The 19,299-nt window shown below is 42.4% G+C and overlaps 1 protein-coding gene across 2 annotated transcripts in view; it reads left to right on the top strand.

Moving 5' to 3' along the window:
* CYFIP2 (cytoplasmic FMR1 interacting protein 2) overlaps nucleotides 1–18,363 on the top strand; it is a 95,109-nt gene extending 76,746 nt beyond the window's left edge. For both annotated transcript variants that reach the window (XM_029052157.2, XM_029052156.2), the window contains exons 27-31: nucleotides 9,780–9,852; nucleotides 10,327–10,421; nucleotides 12,778–13,016; nucleotides 14,144–14,291; nucleotides 14,909–18,363. In XM_029052157.2, coding sequence (XP_028907990.1) covers nucleotides 9,780–9,852; nucleotides 10,327–10,421; nucleotides 12,778–13,016; nucleotides 14,144–14,291; nucleotides 14,909–15,076 — 723 coding nt within the window. In that variant the 3' untranslated portion in view covers nucleotides 15,077–18,363. The remainder of the gene's footprint in view (nucleotides 1–9,779; nucleotides 9,853–10,326; nucleotides 10,422–12,777; nucleotides 13,017–14,143; nucleotides 14,292–14,908) is intronic.
* The last annotated feature ends 936 nt before the right edge of the window (nucleotides 18,364–19,299 follow it).

The raw sequence follows: 19,299 nt of genomic DNA, 5'->3' as shown, positions 1-19,299 counted from the left end.
AAATGGGGATTAAGACTGTGAGCCCCAGTGGGACAATCTGATTACCTTATATCTACCCTAGCACTTAGAACAGTGCTTGGTACTTAGTAAGTGCTTAATAAGTACCATAATTGTTATCCACTTAGTAGAGTGCTTTGCACATAATAAGCGCTTAATAAATACGATTGATTGAATGAATGAATGAATGAGAAAGAGCAATATTTTGGCATCTTGATCCTTCTTAATCACATGCTAATTCTCTCTCCTTTCCAGGAGATTTTATGAGTAATCATAGTAATAATCACTTGCTGTATGTAGATAGCACTCTCTATTTGCAAAATGCTAGTTTATTTTCTTTCTTAATTCCTACCAGAGAATAGCTACTTCAGTAAACATGTAGTTACTGCATGAGGCTGACAAGTAAAACCTTTGAGCCTTTTTTCAGGAAGGCCTCCTTTTTTTTTTTTTAAGTGGCATTTGCTAATCACTTACTATGTGCCAGCAATGTTCTAAGCACTGGGGTAGGTACAAAGTAATCAAGTTGGACAAAGTGCTTGTTCCCAATTGTGCTCAGAGTCTTAATCCCCATTTTACAGATGAGGCAAAGTGAAGTGACTTGCCTGAAGTCGCATAGCAGACAAGTGACAGAGTTAGGATTTGAACCCAGGACCTTCTGACTTCCAGGCCCTTGCTCTATCCACTAGGCAACAGGGCCATTTCAGCAATCGTACATAAGAGTTTTGAAAAGCAAGAAGTAAAGAAAAGATCAACTAAGAGAAATTACTGGAAATTCCAACCAGAATTTTTTTTTAAAAATCCTATTTTTGAGAGATGTGTTGCTAATCTCTAGATTTATTTCCGGTAAGATGCATCCTCAGCCCCTGACAACTTTATTTTTAGCACTTTATGCCAAAATCTGCCAGCATGAAACACAACATCTTCAGAAATATCATCCATTTGAATTAAAGTTAGAGAATATTGACTCCAGATTAAAAGAAGGCAAACAGAGTCCAAGAACTCTGCAAATCCAAACAATAATAATAATAATGACAATAATAGTACTTGATAAGCATTTACTCTGTCTGAGCACTGTTCTAAACGCTGGCATAGATACAAATTAATCAAGTTGGACACAGTCTCTGTACTACAATGGGGCTCACACTCTTAATCCCCACTTTACAGATGAGGTAACTGAGGCACAAAGAAGTGAAGTGACTTGCCCTAGGTCACACAGCAGACATGTGGCACAGCTGGGATTAAAATCCAGGACCTTCTGATTCCCAGGCCCGTGCTCTATCCACTAACCCCATGCTGCTTCCCCAAATGGGGGAACAGTAATAATAGTACTATTTTTTGACAGCCACTGAAAACTTTGTACTCTACTAAGTGCTTGGGGAGTACAAACCGAAGAAATGGCATAGTTCATGTGGATTATGTCAGAAAAGTAAGAAAGAAACCCAGAAGAGACCTTGTCTTCAAATGAATAATTGCATAAATGGTTTTGTCTTGTGTGACCTTCCCTCTGCTCACCAAGTCGTGGTTCCTTTCTTTAAAAAGGTGCAGTCACTCTGTCCTTTCCAAATTAAGGAAAGAGGGAAAAGGGGAAAAACTGCCTCTGACGACAATTATAGCAACAATAGTGGTATTTACTTACTATGTGCTAAGTACAGTGTTTAAATGTTGAGATAGATACAATACAGTCAGATCAGATACACTTTGCGCTCCACACCCGGTTCACAGTCTAAAGGGGAGAGAGAACGGGTACCTCATCCCCATTTTACAAATGAGGACACAGACACAGAGAAGTCAAGTGACTTGTCCAACATCAGGCAAAGGGCAGAGCTGGGATTAGAACCAAGGCCCATGCTACTTCTCTGACCTTGTGCCAAGGAGTTGGGTGAAGAATGCCCAGCTTAACCCCCTTTCCCCTGGACAGACAGACTGCCGGCATGTACAGTAATGAATAAGTACATTAGAATTGAAAGCAAACCTCCATCACCCACCCAGGCATTCTTCATAGCAGTGAAAAAGACATTTTGGCTATAGAGACAACCAGGCTATCCAATGACTGCAGGGGCATCCCAAGGTGTACCAGACTGGATTCAACCTGGCATCAATGCCACAGCAACCTGGCACCACGGCAGCGGCGTCCCACGGCAGCCATTCACGCTGCTTCGGTTTTAAGGCTTCAGAAGGGAGGGGAAATGGGCCTTTTTTTAATTAGAACACAGACCTAATTTCATTTTTTTCCATTCCATAAACTTGGTGATTTCACAGACCAGTGATTTGTAATAAATGTCCCTGGCCCCCTGGGGCCTTTCTCACAGGGTGAGAAGCAGGCAACTCCAGTCAGCCTGCTCGTTGAGGCACAGTATGGTTTTGTGGTCCAGTTGTTCACAGAGAGAACCGTTTGACACAACATATGGGCCACGTGCTGTCACACCAGTATGAGGAGACCCTGGGGGCCGATGGCCAGGGACTGAAAGTTGAAGTGGCTCTAATCATGTGCTTAGGATTTTCATTTTTTCTTTGTGATGTGGATTAGGAGTCTCTGTTGCTTGCGGCTGATGCAGCCTGAATTTATTTCATTGGAAAAATAAAGGGACCCTCCCAAGGTTGAGTCCTTCGAATCAATGCTAATAAAGTTCAACTGAAGAAGGGACAAACACAATTGCTCCGTTGGCTGTTTCATCAAAAGTAGCTTACTCGGAGCCCAGGGACATCAACTCTTCCTCCTGGGATCTTGAGAGTGGGAAGAGAGAGATCTTAATTTCAGCCCTTCACCCATCGTCCTCCAGCCAGTATCCTTTAACTAGCCTTGTAAGCCTGGGACATAGCAACAAAAGTAGTGTAGTTTTCCAAAAAACGGTCAAAACCTCCCTCTTTTCTACTCACTCCTTATAAATCTATTCACAAGTGGTTATTTGAAGGCTGCCTGAAGCAAATGTTGGGTGGCATTCAGAATTAAGGGGCCGGGACTAAGCATTTCTGCCATTTGAACTTGGCAGAACTTGGCCCCAGCTTATAAAAGATTTCCTCTCTGTACATTAGTATGGTTAAAACTGGGTAGTTGAAGAGAAGAAACCTGCACTACTAAAATCCAAAACCTAAATATGACAAACCTGTATTTCAGGGTTTATATTATTTGAGGGAACCAGTATGCTACTACAGACAATTTAGGAGCCAACTAGGGATTCTCAGTGAACTGAGGCATTCATTTTGACCTTTAGTGCAGGCCTGTTAAGATTTTGAAATGATGAGCAGAATCATAGAGCTAGAAAGGGTCTTTTAGTTCAATCCCCTACCTCTTTCACGATTCCCGATCGTTGACTCCTGCTTGAAACGCCACTCCCCTTCCCCAACTTCTCCAATCTCTCACCCCTAATGACTTTGTCAGTTACTTTGATAGTAAAATCGAAGCTATCAAGGAGGACGTCTCCCTCATCACAGTTGATAATACCACCATCCTCTCCATCTCTAACACCCCATCCATTATCCTTGACTCTTCCACTCTTTTTTTTTATGATACGAAAAACCTGGGTAGGTACAAGCTAATACGTTCACACAGTCCCTGTCCCACATGGAGCTCGTAATCTTGAGATGAGATAATTGAGGCAAGTGATTTGCATAAGCTCACACAGCAGACAAATGGTGGCGGTAAGATTAGAACCTAGGTCCTCTGACTCCCAGGTCCATGTTGTTTCTCTAGGCTTCACTGCCTTCAACCCCCCATGTGAGTTTTTTCTCCAGAGCATTTCCAGAATCTGCATCTTCCTCTCCATCTCTCTAGACTAAAAACCTGTTACAGGCAGGAAGCGTGTCCACTAGCTCTGTTGTATTGTACTCTCTCAAGTACTTAGTAGAGTGCTCTGCACATAATAAGTGCTTAATAAATATCATTGATTGTTTGATTGATTGATCCAAACAGCCACCATGCAGCCTGGTGTAATGGATAGAGCATGGGCCTGGGAGTCAGAAGTTCGTGGGTTCTAATTCTGGCTCTGCCACTTGTCTGCTACATGGCCTTGAGCAAGTTACTTGACTTCTCTGTGCCTCACTTACTTCATCTGTAAAATGGAGATTGAGACTGTGAGCCCCACTTGGGACAGGGACTGTGTCCAACTCAATTTGTTTGTATCCACTCCAGCGCTTAGTCCAGTGCCTGGCACAGAGTAAGTGCTTTACAAATACCATAATTATTATTATTATTACTTGTCATAGCAGCTTGACTCCTGCATCACTTTCCTCATTGGTCTGTGTCTAGTTTCTCCCTTTTTCAGTGCATGTCTTACTTTACTGCCCAAATCATCTTAATAAAAAGTCGCTCTGTACCTCTCCCCAATCCTCATAAACCACCGGTGTTGTCTTTTCCTCTCTGCATCACGCCGAAACTCTTGATCATCGTCATCTGGTATTCAGTCAGCTCTCTCCTTTCTACTTATCCATGATCCTCTCTACCAGTCACACACTTCATTCCTCTCAAGCACTTCTCCCATTCATTGTGCCCTGCACTCATCTCTTCCACTTCTCAACTGACAGATCATAGCTCTCCCAACTTCAGAGCTCTCCTGATGTCACATCACCTCCAGGAAGTCTTTCCCAATTCATTTCTAATCTCCTCATCTTATACCCCACCTAATCCCCCTTTAGCACATCCCACCTAAGCATTAACTGTGTATTAGTTACGCATTTACTATGTATCAAACACTGTTTTAAGGATTGGGGTAGATACAAATTTATCAGGCTGGACACAGTCCGTCTCCTACAGAGGGCTCACAGTCTAAGTGTGTATGTTTATGCTCTGTTACCTCCTCCTATCTGTAATTAATTTTATATCGTAAGCTCATTTCAACTAATTCTATTGCACTCTCCCAAGTACAGTGCTCTGCACAGGCACTCAATAAATATTTTTGATTGGTCTTTCCTAAAGTCCTTTAGGGATGTAAACTTCACAGTTTGATCAGGGTGGCTTTGATAGCCATTTACCACGTTTTATCATTCTGTTTGTTGATAAATTATGCCCTTGTCCTCCGTCTTTTAGCCAGCAGCTCTCAATGGGGCCTGCTGAGATAATTAGGCAGTAGACTAATTCATAGAGCGGGAGGAAGCTCTATAACTGTGCCCAGAAGCCCTGCTTCTGTCCATAGGCATTCTTGGAATGTGGCCAGGCTGAGAGAGTAAAACCAGCATTGGTTTTCTGAGGGATGGGAATTTGGATCATGATACTGGGTAGACTAGTTGACTGCCTCCAACAGGCTCACATTCCAAGGCCATTTTTCTTCAAACTTTGTGTCACCACTACTTCCGGAGAATAGCTCTAGTATAGAGAATCCAAGTGGATCTTTCTAAAGAGCAAAGTTTAAAGAGTGGCAACCTTAATAGTAATAACATTGCAAAATTTCCCAAAAAAGGCTATAAGATATAAGCAAATTTATACAAATTCAGATATATCCCTGCCAACAGTTCCCCATTCCATATTTTCCATTGTGGCATTTGGGAAAATCCCAGCATAAGCCACTCTCTTAGGCTAATTTTACCAGCTAGAATATTCCTCATTTGTTATAAGGGTCTCTCTCCCCGCATATGCCTTTGAAACTAAACTCAACGTTACAGTAATAATAATATTATTATTATAGTATTTAAGTGCTTACTATGTGCCAGGCACTGTACTAAGCGGAGGGGTAGATAAAAGTTAATCAGCTCAGACAGAGCACCTGTCCTATATTGCCCAAGGTCACACAGCAGACAAGTGGCAGAGCCGTCCTGTGCTCTTTCCACAAGGCCATGCTGCTTCTACAGTAAAGATCTCACGGCCCTTCCCCAGTTTATGGTCCTCAGGAAGTATATGATTTCCTAAATCCAGACCAGAAGTTCAGCACATATTTTCTTTGGAGCTTGGGACTGAGAAATTTCTATTGCCAAAAGAAACAGGAACAGACCAGTTTCATTCATCTGGCCCTTTTGGGTAGATTGAAATGGCTTCCGTTTCATCTGAACCAAGCTTATGTTTTCAAATTGGGCATTTGGTAGAAAAAGGAGCTTGACATGCTGCAAATGAGGTTCAGAGGTGACGGGCGGAAACCGATCTATTTCAGCATTTATCCAAGTCTTTGAGCCCCAAATATTGCTAACAAACCAGCCGGTTGACGATAAGAAAGATCTTTAAAACAGCAGTGATTGGATCAGCCTGGGGTTGTGGTCATCCCTAAGGAATAGCCAAAAGAAGTCCTCTGTCTTTTCTGTCTTTGTTCTTCACGGTTCTCCAAAGTCACATCGCCAGATGTGAGGGCAGAGCTTCTACCCTTAAAATTCAATAGTATTTATTGAGCGCTTACTATGTGCAGAGCACTGCACTAAGCGCTTGATGGCTTCCTCTTCCCTGCATAGCCCTACCATATCTCTCTAGGATGCCCCGACCTCTGAGAATTCAGTAGATGGGCCTTGCAAGCCAAAGTGGAAAGACATGTTTTTGTTTTTTTGTTTGTTTTTCCCCGCCTCAGGACCAAAAATAATGGATAGAATTACAGGACTTAAAGCTGACCAGTATGATCAGACTTAATACTGTGACCTATAAAGTATTTGAAGTGGGAAAATGAGAGAGAAATATTAATATTAATTTAGAAAAGAAAGCTTATTCCAGCCTCTTATCCTAGTGACCTTTCCACTTTGAAAAGTCAGATTTCTATTCATGTTTCTTATACTAGGCGCCAGTTCCCTTTACATGTCCCCTTTCCCCAAGGCAACTGCTCTCTATTCAGTGGGAAAGCTTTTAGAAATGATATTTTCCAAACAATTTTTCCAATAAGAGAAAATAGTGTTCTGGACACCCGCAAAGGACATTTTAAAATTGCAAGGCAAGTTACTTGGCCTTTGCCCAACAGGAAGACCTCATGATTTCAGGGCAGAAATGCCAGTTCCACCCATCTGGAAAGACCAGGGTTCAGGCCAGATTTACCCCGGGCAGGGATAAGAATGTTTTCCCACACAATTTTCAGCCTAATGTCATCTAGGGACTTGGAAGCTACAAAAAGGAGAATTGTTTTTTCACTCCTATTCAGGCTCACGCAGAGCAGAAACTCAATTAGCAGCCCAATTGCAGCAGAGTCTAAAAATCCCTGTCTCCAACGCTTCCAGTGGTTCTCCAAATTAACAACTCCGAGTCCCCGTTAAATCTTAGGTCAACATCCTTCAGGGATCTCGCTTGTTTGCACAAGGTTGGCTCAGCATTTAGCACAGAATTTCATGTTGGATTAATAAACCTTCCAGAAATACACTCAGGGAATATCAAAAATGGGGGAATCAAGCAGATTAGGGTTTTGGGGTGGGGAGAGGAGACAAAGCCTGAGACAGCAGAGGGAATGGAAACAGGGTCTTTGGGATTTTTTTTTTGAAATGGCATTTAGTAGGAGTTTACTATGTGCCAAGCACTGTACTGGGGTAGAAACAAGCCAATTAGATTGGACACCGCCCATGTCCCACATGGGGCTCACAGTCTTAATCCTCATTTCATAGATGAGGTAACTGAGGTACAGAGAAGTTGAGTGACTGCCCAAGGTCATTCAGCAGACAAGTGGGGGAGCTGGGATTAAAACCCACGTCCTTCTGACTCCCAGACCTGTGCTCTATCCACTAGGCCTTTCTGATTATGGGGCCCTAGGGAAAGAGACCCGCACTTCTTAGAAGACTTATACACATAAGTTTGGGGGTCCAGGTGAATAGGGTTGGGGCTTCTCCTCTGCGATTCCCACCTTAAAAGCCAGAACAGGTTTCACCTCGGGACTCTGGTTGTACCCACAGCTAGGTTGATAATATTTTTTTGTCTTCACCCTGTACATTTCTACTTCTCATTCTGAGGCTTTGCTGAGGGCAGAGTAAGTGTAGCAAGCGGGGCCATCTGGCCGCGGGGCCCTGTACTAAATGATTGGGAGAATATAGTATAAAAGAATTCATAGACATGAACCCTGCCCTCAAGGAGCTTACAGTCTAACAAGCCAGAAAGGGGCAGTGGTCTGGAAGTTGCCCTGGACTTACATCCTTTCCAGACTTCTGCACAAAATAATAGTTTGTGAAGATTTTAACATGAGAAGATGCAAGTACTAAGTGTAGTTTCTTGCATGTTTTAAGATGATGTCACATCCGACTATTACTCTCCCCACCTTCAAAACCTTATTTAAGGCATATCTCCTCCAAGAGGTCTTCCCTGTCCTCTTTTCCCAATCCCTTTTGAATTGCCCTCCCTTGTTCCCTTTATCAACCACCTCCCCACACGCTCCACAGCACTTATGTACATATCCATAATTTATTTATATTAATGCCTGACGTCCCCTCTAGACTGTAAGCTCAGTATGGGCAGAAAATGCGTCGGTTATATTATGTTGTACTATCCCAAGTACTTAGTAGCCCTGCTCACAGTCAGTGCTCGATAAATTCTATTGATTGATTGACAGTGGGATCTTCTTCATATGTGAAATGCTAGGACCAATGTGTGATCCACAGTCTATGAAAATTTGTTCAGTTCTACATACAATTCTACCTTTTAACTTTCTGACTGTACCTCATTCAGGATTCTCCAGCTTCCAACCCATTGCTCACACTTTTCCCCTTGCATCAAACTTCTTCCTTTATCAAATCTGTCAAATCATTTCCTTTCCTCCTCACTTTCAAAGTCCTCCAAAAACCCTCCTCCACATTAAAGAACTGTTGCCTAATCTATTTTCCCACCTCCCTGGTCCTGTCACCCATCAAGCCAATGTGTATATATGTTTATTCATATATTTATTTAATTTTCACTTTTGTCTCTATCATTTGTATCTGTGCTCTTACCCATTTGTCTGTGGTATGTCTACAGACTCCCACAATTAGATCATACACTCCTTTTCCACTTCTCTAGTAGAAAGAGGATGGAACTGGAAGTCAGGAGACCTGGGTTCTAATCCCAGCTCCAGCACTGGCCTGCTGTGTGACCTTGGGAAAGTCACTTTACTTCTCCAGGCCTCAGTTTCCTCATCTGTAAATGGGGATAGCATATCTGCATCTCCCCTGCTCTAAGACTTTGAGCCCCCTGTGAGACAGGGGCTGTGTCTGGTATGATTATCTTGCTCCCTACCACAGTCCTTAACATAATGCTTGGCACATAAGAAGTGCTTAATAAAAGTCTTCATTATTATTATGTTCCCTAGTGCATAGAAACATGCTGTGAATATTGCAAGGGTTGAATAAATGCTATTAATGATGATAATGACTTTTTCTCTTTCCCCTCTCACCACAACCAGAAGTGGTCTGCTATCAGTGATTCTGTTACATACATGAGCATACTCTGCTCTTGGTCTGGTGTCTCCTCATCCCTGGTGTATTGTTGAACTGTATGGGTTACTATTGCAAAAATCCATGTCAGCCCTGTAAACTGGCAAGGTATTTCTCCTTTCGGGAGGGAACAACATCAGTGCTTGCAAGAAAAACTTGTAACCAGGGCATAAACCATTATCCGGGTCCTCAGCCAACTCCTTAGTCCCTATAACAAGGATCACTGATGAAGGAAGTGAGATAAAATGAGATTTTTCAGATTTCTCCTTCAATTCCAAAGGGTTGATGCAGTGAAGCACACTGGTAATGAAACTTACAGGCAGGAATCTCCATTGCTGCCCAATCACTCTGCTTCTTCAACCTAAAATCATGGCTATGCTCTTGACTAAGAGGAATGAGTCAGTGAAGTTCTGGGAGCAGTGGAGTACTTATCTATTTTAAAATAATGTTCTTTCTCTTCTTTCCCTTCCATTTCTTCTCCCACCCTGTTCTTAAAGTCCCAGGAAGAAGTCTGTGATTTGCTCCATGCGGCTCCATTCCAGAACATTTTGCCCCGAGTATACATCAAAGGTAAGCATCACATTAGGGATATGTCTGCTTTGTGACCTTGGGCAAGTCACTGAATTTCTTTGTGCCTCAGTTATGTCATCTAGGATTAAATTCCTCCTACTTAGTCTGTGAGCCCCTTGTGGGACAGGGACTGTGTCCAAACTGATTAACTTGTATCTATCCCAGTGCTTAGAAGAGTGCTTGGCACATAGCAAATGTTTAACAAGCCACTATTATTATTACTCTCTAAGTACCAGAGCAATAGCAAGGAATCAATTAATCAATCAAATGGTATTTATTGAGTGCTTACAGTGTGCAGAGTGCCATACTAAGCAATTGGGAAAGCACAGTTCAACCAAGTTGGTAGTTATGATCCTTGCCAACAAGGAGCTTACAGTGTTTAGGGGGAGATAGACATGAAGGAAAGAGGCTATCTGAAAAGTCCTCCATCTTCATACCTGAGACTCATGTACCTATTTGCTGATTATTTGACAGAAGGGGAACGCTTAGAAGTCCGGATGAAGCGTCTGGAAGCAAAGTACGCCCCTCTTCACCTAGTCCCTTTAATAGAGAGACTGGGAACTCCTCAGGTAAGAGCCCAAATTAAGGTGATGGGGCTCCCAACACCTTTCATTGGGAGACAAAATAGTCTGTAGCTCTAGCTACAAATCTATTTTCAGAAACTTAATTCCTTTCTCTTCAGCTTCTGATAAGGCCAGAAGAACCTCATTTCTACTGTAGTGGGCCAGGACTCCAATTTCAGAAAGCTAAACAGGTAGAATGAGTCCATTTGTGGAGCAGGAGATTGGTGCATCTACTATTAGAAACCCACCCAGAGTCCAAAAGATCTGGGCAGCTGGTGCTTGGGATTCCCTATGAGCAGGAAAGAACTATGGGATTGGATCTCACATTTTACCATGTGCCAATACACAAGAAATAAGGGCAGGAAGGAAAAAAAGAGGAAAGCTCAAATCCCACTCTTGGAAACGGTCAGGGTAGAGTGGGAGGGGGTATAGAGAGGCTAGGAGGCTGTCTGTGAATTTTGGTTAGGCTGCCATTAATTTAAATATTTGAAAATTGACTGATTTGATGAAAAAAATCTGCGGATGGCTAAGGCACTCTCCCTGCAGAGTTAACATCAAGCTTCAGGGAAGAGATTGGGCAGAAGTTGGAAAACTAGGTCATTAGTGTGTTTAGAATAATTCAGATCTTGGATGTCTCTGCCCAAAGTTCCCTTTGAAGTTTGTTGTTTAGACTGGAGTTAGGAGCCAGCAGGAGTGGGAATCATATACAAAGACAGAACTTTGTCCTCCCTCTTCCAAAACCACCATAAGTATTTGGGGCAAAGTTCCAGAATCCTTCACTACTTCACCCCAGGCAGTCAGCCAGGCTGCTGCCAACATTGTGAGATGTTGTGATTGTGAGTGCTGAATACACTTGGGCTTTGACAGAACTATATAGGAAATTATATAAAGTGGTTTTGGGTGTTGAGGGTGTGGAGGAGGATTTAAATTTCGTAGTGATGGAATTTGAACCTCCAAAGTAATTTCCTTATAGGAAGTAATTCCCAATATAACCACAGGTAAACTTACCTTATCTGCCCCAAGATGCCTTGCCTTTCCTTTCCTTTGTAGCCTTTGTCTTTCACTGATTGCTCATTTACTCCTCACTTCCTATCCCCAGCTAAGCTTTTTCCCTTTTAATGCCCAATTTAAATTGGTGTCTACTAAATGTAAATGTACTTTGGGTTTTTTTCTATTCAGAAGACAGAGGAGTTAGTGTGTAACTCTCAGGGAAGTATAATGACTGAGGTATAAGGCATCATCAGATCCTCCTTCTATACTTAAACATATGAATGTGTTTAGAGAACCAATTCAGAGCCAGGGGCAAATCACATCCAGTCAATCAATGCTGATGTTTAAGGGACCCAGGATTTTAGGAGGGCCCCTAAAGGGTGCTAACTTAATTTTCAGTATGGAGGCAAATTTGGGGCAGGGTATCTGGCTAGGAGAAGGAGTTGGAGGAGGGAGAGAAGAAAAGAGAAGAACAGTAAAATTCTCTCATATTCCCAAGTATTCAATGGCTGCCACTTCTGCAGTTTTTCTTGCCCTCATCAGGCACTGGGCCCAAACCAGAGAGCCCTCTTTCCCTTACCCTTTCCCTTGTGAATTTAGGAGAGTCAAGGAAAGAAGAGAGAATAAGTGATCCTTATAGAGCAAACATTCTTAGAGTCAATACAAAGGTATACAGCGATACAACCCTCAGGATAGTAAGGGGTTTTTTTGCAGTTACACTATCTGCTCTGACCTTCAGAGCTGGTTTTGAGGAGGACAAAGCAGGAGATCGTCCAGAACCTGTAAGTTAAAGGGGCCACTGTTTATGGGCCCTGAGCCTCTTTGAGGGCCTTCAGCCTCTCTTCTTCCTGCCCTAGTGACCCAGGGCAAGCTGGCATTTCACAGCCCAGGTTCCCGGTGAGGATGGGATGATTTCAAAGAACAAATTACCTGTATTCCAATAGTTCTGCTCCCTAAATTGCCCCTTTTCCCAGCTGTATCTGAGGCAGTGTTGAACACCCCCCCCCCCACCACCAAACTAACCCCACCCCTCGCCCTTGGCTCAATCTGGTTAAGGAGCAGAATCACTGGAATGACCAGTAGTTCCACCATTGGAGTGACCAGTAGTTCTGCTCTCTGACAAATACACTGATCCACAAGCCTGAGGATGCGAAGTGATGGCTTGCTCAAGGCCACCAGACCTCTTGTGTCGTCCCATTGATCGAGGCCTCAGACATCAAGAACCAGTTTTCTTGAGTTTGTGTGGTTGGGTTTTTGGTTTGGGGGACACTTGGCAGGGTGAAAAAACTGAGAGGAGGTGAGGCAGAAAGAAAAGCTCCCAAAGAAAGAGGAGCCCTCTCCAGCAGGATTTCAAAGTTCTATCTATTCACAGCAAATCGCCATTGCCCGGGAAGGCGATCTGTTGACAAAAGAGCGACTGTGCTGTGGACTGTCCATGTTTGAGGTGATCCTAACACGCATCCGGAGCTACCTCCAGGACCCCATCTGGCGCGGCCCACCCCCCACCAACGGGGTCATGCACGTGGATGAGTGTGTGGAGTTTCACCGACTCTGGAGCGCCATGCAGTTCGTGTACTGTATCCCGGTGGGGACCAATGAGTTCACAGCCGAGTGAGTACCTGGGAGCACCCTGGAGGGCCAGATTCCCCATTCGTTATCCCTTGTCCCCTCTTTTGATGACACTCTCCTGTGCCCCAGCACCATAGTTCGCAGCCTTGGGAACAATGACAAAATCAGGGACTGGAACATGGGCCTATGTTGGAACGTCACTGTTGGTTGCTTGGGGAAGAGGGACCTCAAGAGATCATCTAGTCCATCCCCCTACCCCCAAGCAGGCTTACACCTATACTAATGAGTGGATTCATTTATGTTCTTACCACTGCCAGGAAAGCAATTTCCACAGCCACCCTTAGTAGCCAGTACTCATGTTTCAAAACCCCTCACCATGAAAATAACTCTTCCTTATGTCTAACTGAAACCTATGACAGAGTTGCACTCCAGACCAGCCACATGGCATGAGGGCTGCTGGGTGGTCTTACAAGTGGATTCAAAAACACTTCATTTGGTACCTCCTCAAATGGAAGAGCCCCTGACCCTGGTATCCCATGGGCTAGGACTTCTTTCTAATTACACTAAATGGGATATTCTCAGCATTTGGTTCTTGTCTACACATACACAGTGGCGGGGGACATAACCTTAGCCCGATTCATCACACTAAGCCATAAATCACTTCATATGTACAACTATTTATGAAGACATTCAGACAACAGCTAAACACAATCAGTGAGAACTACCAAGCTAGAAGAAGACTGCTTCTGGGGAAATTCTTGGCACCACCAAAGGCCCCCAAGAATTTTCTTCTGTTGAGGGAGGAAGAAAGGTTTTGTTAAACTAGAGAGAAGGGGCCAGATGTATTTCCACTTCAAGGGAATAATCCCGGAGCATTGTGTTCTTCTCTAGCTCTCTGGTGAATCTGCATCAGCAGCCCATAGTGAGAACAGGTCTCTCAGAAATGGGCAGGATTGGGAAATGAAGTAGCGCTCCATCAGCCCCCAGGCTCAATGATTCCTCTTCTCTAAAGTATCCACAATAGCTTCCACTAGACTGATACTTCAGTTTCCTAAGATGTTCTTCCTCCTTTGTTGTAGATGAACATTCATTCCTAAACTAATGTTCAATGTTGTAGACTTGTGGAATCTTCATTTCTCTTCTCTTTCTCTCTCTCTTTTCCCCTTTAGACAGTGTTTTGGAGATGGCTTAAACTGGGCTGGCTGCTCCATCATTGTTCTCCTAGGGCAGCAGCGACGCTTTGACCTATTTGATTTCTGTTACCACTTGCTGAAGGTGCAGAGGCAGGATGGGAAGGATGAGATCATAAAGAATGTGGTAAGCAAGCTGCTTCCAGACTGAGGTGGGACCCCAAATTTGGGTCCTTGATTAAATTTAAAAAAACCTTTTGACTTCTATAAAGTAACTGAGCAACTGCAGCTTTACAGAAAGAGAGAGAACCAGCGAAGTTACTATGCATACGCATTCATGAATACCTTGTTCATACCAGAGAAGGGTGAATCAGGGTGTCCCATACAGTGGAAAAAGATCTAGGAGTTATATACCTTATCTGCTCTGGCTTTACTTTTCAGGGATGAGATAGAGAAGCAACATGGTCTAGTGGATAAAGCACTGGCCTGGAAGTCAGTGGACCTGCGTTCTAATCACGGTCCCACCACGTGTCTATGTGACCGTGGGCAAGTTACTTGACTTCTTTATGCCTCAGTTACCTCATCTGTAAAACGAGGGTTAAGACTATAAACCATGTGGGACATGGAATGTGTCCAACCTGATTGATTTGTGTCTGCCCCAGCACTTAGCACAGAGTAAGTTTTTAATAAATCCCATATAAAATGAGTTTTAAATTTGAGCTTGGGAGCCTTGGAGTTATTTGGAGCACTCTTGGACTCATGCCTCTTTCTTTCCTTCCATTTCTCCCATCTTTCCCCATTAAGCCTCTGAAGAAGATGGCTGACCGGATCAGGAAGTACCAAATCCTGAACAATGAGATCTTTGCCATCCTCAACAAGTACATGAAGTCAGTGGAGACGGACAGTTCCACCGTGGAGCACGTGCGCTGCTTCCAACCTCCCATCCACCAATCGCTGGCCACCACTTGCTAAGCAGAGGGAATCTGCACCCCCTAGAAGTGAGAGTTGGAGGTGGTCAGGACCAGAATCCAAGAACTGGAACAAGTGGGCCAGGCACCAGATCAAACTGGACTCCCTTAGCAAACATGCACCCAAGCCCACCATCCAGCTCTCTGCATGTTCTCCCTTGACATCTCTGTGGTTGATTTCCTCCATAGCTTAAAAGAAAAAAAAAGGCAGTTCATGATTTTCATTCTTGTTTTCTCTTTGTTGGTATGAGAAAGCCAAGCATTTGATCTTCCCATTCCACCCAGTCCCCAAACCTCCCTACCGCACTTCCTCAGGCAGCCATCAGCTGATGTCCACTACAAAGATGACACCTTAACCCTGGGCTGCCCGTGTGCCTGGGAAGACTCCTTTGGAGTGAGCGGTATCAAAGAATATGTGGGGAACTTGGAACCACATGGTAAAGGCAGAAGGAGTGATTCTCATTCAGGTCTTGATTGAGCAGCCTCACCCTGCTGTTCTCACCTGGTGCCCATCTCTTTCCACTTTTCTTGCTTGGGGTCTTTCTGCATTGGATTCCAGAGATAATGCAATTCCAAGAATGGGAATTGTATAACACTCAAGGACTGAACTCTAAGTACACGGTCCTCTAAGGGCTATTTGGCACTGCAGACATAGAGTAGGTGAGAGTTATTGATGGACAATTAATGTTGTAGATGGTTTTACTATAGCCAATTTGCTGATTCCAAAAGCTACATCAAAACCTCCACAAGAAAACTCAAAGCTTTGTTCATCAGTATCACACACTGGTTGGAAAGATCACTAGTTGCCTACAAAATACACATAATCTATTAATATAGGGCACACGTGAATTTCTTATCCCCAGAAGAGAAATCTTTTAGACTGTGTTTCTCTCTGATCATTTCAGTAATTTTCTGGCTTCTTGGGGATTTTCTGGAAATCTCAATAGACTTCTAGTAATCCCTTTGTGGATTCAAAACAACCCCTTATGTAAGGTATACAATGCAAAGGAATGCCCACCTCCAACTCAAAGAAAAACTTGAAAGAATTGTTATACTATGTGCACAAATCAATAAATGCCAAATGTTCCCTCCAAAGGGGAATTGGTTAATTGGACTTTTAACTTGTTGCACAACTAGTTTAGTATTCCAATCTCTAATGGACCAAAGAGCTGAGAGAGCCATGGTTCATTTCATTTTTAATTCGGATCTACATATTTCTTAGCACCCGTTTAATCATAAAATGTTTTAACTTAAATCTGGATGAAATGAACAGGATGCGAGTCCCGCTGTTATGTATGTTCAGGAATATGGGCAGATCTTCCATGCTGGAAGTAAACCTTTGGAGAAAAAACTATCATGAGATGGAAGCTATAAGAGTCTTTCCTCTATGTCATCTGTTAGAGTAACTGGGAGTGTGTGGTTGAAGTACTATGTTCCAGTGCTGTTCTTGGCAAACAACATAGAATAGGAGTAGCTCCCTAAAAATAATTGACACTAACCAATCTGGCCATTTTACTGCATAATGAAGGAGCCAAAATGTATCAGAGTGCCAGTTTATCTCATTCACAACCTAGTCGAGGAAAGTGGAGAGCTGAAGACAGATGGAGTAAAGGCCCGGCATGCCCTGTTTGAGAGAGCCGTAATGGCTCTACTATAGCCCAGGAAGACCAAGATAATAATCCAAAGTGCCAACCCCAGCAAATCCAGGAAGAACTTGGGAGAGGGGGTGAAAGAGAAGAGACCAGCAAAGATGTAGTATTAATCATATGGGTCATGAATCAGCAAAAATTTTAAAAAGTTTTTTTTTTTGTATTTTTTCTTTCAGAGATATTACAAGATAAATGAATAAGCAAATGAAGGGCATTTTTACACATAAAGAGTCATGGATCTGTTTTATCAATCAATCATATTTATTGAGCACTTACTATGTGCAGAGCACTGTACTAAGCACTTGGGAGAGTACAGTTCAACAGAGTTGGTACATACGTTCCCTTTTCACAACGGGCTTGTAGTCTAGAGGGGGATCCAGACAATAATATAAAGAAATAAATTATGGATATGTACATACGTTCTGTGGTACATTAGCTACCAATTGCAATTAAATTCCCTAAAAGAGCCACAAAATACTAAAATATAATTTGATGGTCAAAATCATCTGGAAATATTGGTTACTGATTTCAACTGAGAGGCTTATTTTTCTTTTTTGACTGATGCTTTGTTACTATAGAATCCCATTGGACTGAGAATAGGGGATCTTGTGTTTCTCACCTTAAAATCAATTAAGTTAAATTTGCTCATATGGTATACCTGAGGACCAACTAGCTATTTTCCCAGATTATTAGCCTTCGACATCCCTTTCCTGCCAGAAATGCAGGTGAGGGGAGAATTTGGCTCTGGGTTTTTCACATATATTTTTACTGTGCTCAGGGGTGGTTTCTATCAAAGGTAAAGTGGGGTAGTTCAGCTCAAGCTGTAGCTGTAGCCCTTTTTATGCTCACATAAATTAAATTTGAGTAATGCTAGCCTATAAATGGCATATATAACTTAGGACTTTTATTTCTGTGGAAAAACTATATAAGAAGCAACTTCAGAACATTTAAGAACTTTCTTTCATGTGTTCAGATCAATATGATAAATACCCAATTCTCCTTAAGTGGCTACAGGACTTGAAATTGAAGCAATCAAGGTTATGACCTGAACTACCCAAAGAAAAAGATGCTTTAGAATTTGATTTATTTGCTTTGGTTTTGATGTTTGAACTGAGTGAATACTGATCAGGGACCCAACAGCCTGCATTGGAGTCCCCATAGAAACGACACCATTGAGGTTGGCCCTCAGAAAACTAAAAAAAAAAATCCTTTGGAAATTTGTGTCCTTTAGCAGTATTTTAATTTCATCCCACTTTCCAGCAGCAGTTGTTTATGAGCATCAAGCAACACATCCAATCAATCCTGTTTCTCCCAGTATTACTGTTTCAGTTTAATTTGTTGTGTGTTCAAGAACAAGGAAAAAAAACTTGGGTTTTAAAAGTGGAAAAAAAAACACAAAAAAAATGTTTGCAGAAACTGTCAAATGTACCATATTTGTATTAAGACTCGGAGTTTTTTGTACAATGAATCTATGTTTATTTATGGTGAGTTATATTTACGCTAGTGATCAAATCTCGTGGTAAATTCTTGAATCATATTTGCTATGCAGCTGAAGAAGATATTTTGTTTTGTATTTTGGGGTACTTATGTTCAGTCAATAGACATTTTCATCTCCATTAAAACTGCTTACATACTGGTAAAACCAGGACTCTTTTTTAGCCTGGGCATTTTAAAGTTAACTTTGATCTTTGGAATGCCACTTAGACTGACATTCATTAAAACTGATGATTAGGAAAATACTATTGATTAGAAAGGTGAAGACCCACTGTAGCTATACATTTTGCACTTAATGGTATTGTCTGCTTTCTTACAGTGGCTAATAAACATTTATAAATTGTCACCAACATGCTAGGCACTTCTCAAAACACAAATGTAGACATGGTCTCTGCCCTCAAGAAGTTTATAATCTAACTGAAGGCAAGAAAAACAAATACTAAATAGCAGGAGACACTCAAAATGAAAGGAAATGAAAAATGCCATTTGCCTGAAACACATAACCAAAACTGAACTGACCTTTGGAGTTAGTCAATGCTCAGGGTAAAAATAATAAGGTGTGGTATTTGTTAAGTGCTCCCATGGGCCAAGGACTGTATTAAGTGCTGGGGTAGATACAAGATAGGTCAGGCACAATTCCTGTCCCATATGGAGCTCACAAAGTTAGTCGTATTTACTGAGTGCCTACTGTATGGAAGGCACAAAACTAAGCACTTGCGAGAATACGATAACAGAATTGGTAGATGTATTCCCTACCCAGGACTATTGTAAATGCTAGAGGAAGTATAAAAGAAGCAAGACATTTCCCATGCCCTCAAGTTACTTAACTAATGGATGAGATGAGAGCCAGGCAAAACGCCATTTGGCTTGCTGAAAAGGTTGAACTGCCTAGTGATTTAATGCACTCACTCTATGTGCGCATAAGTAATTCTGTAGCTTTATTATGTACCTGCAATATAGGCACCTACCAGTGGTCTGACCTAGATCTACAAACATGACAATAGTTCCTCTGCTCTGGAAAGGAGTCCCCTTTTATAAGCAAATACTTTACTGCCTTTTATAAACAAATTGGTCCTTGTCCCCC

Source organism: Ornithorhynchus anatinus, chromosome X1 (genome assembly GCF_004115215.2).
Source record: "Ornithorhynchus anatinus isolate Pmale09 chromosome X1, mOrnAna1.pri.v4, whole genome shotgun sequence".
In the NCBI taxonomy this organism is placed as follows: domain Eukaryota; kingdom Metazoa; phylum Chordata; class Mammalia; order Monotremata; family Ornithorhynchidae; genus Ornithorhynchus; species Ornithorhynchus anatinus.
Note: the sequence above shows the minus strand (reverse complement) of the source record. Positions and strands in the feature narration are given on the sequence as shown.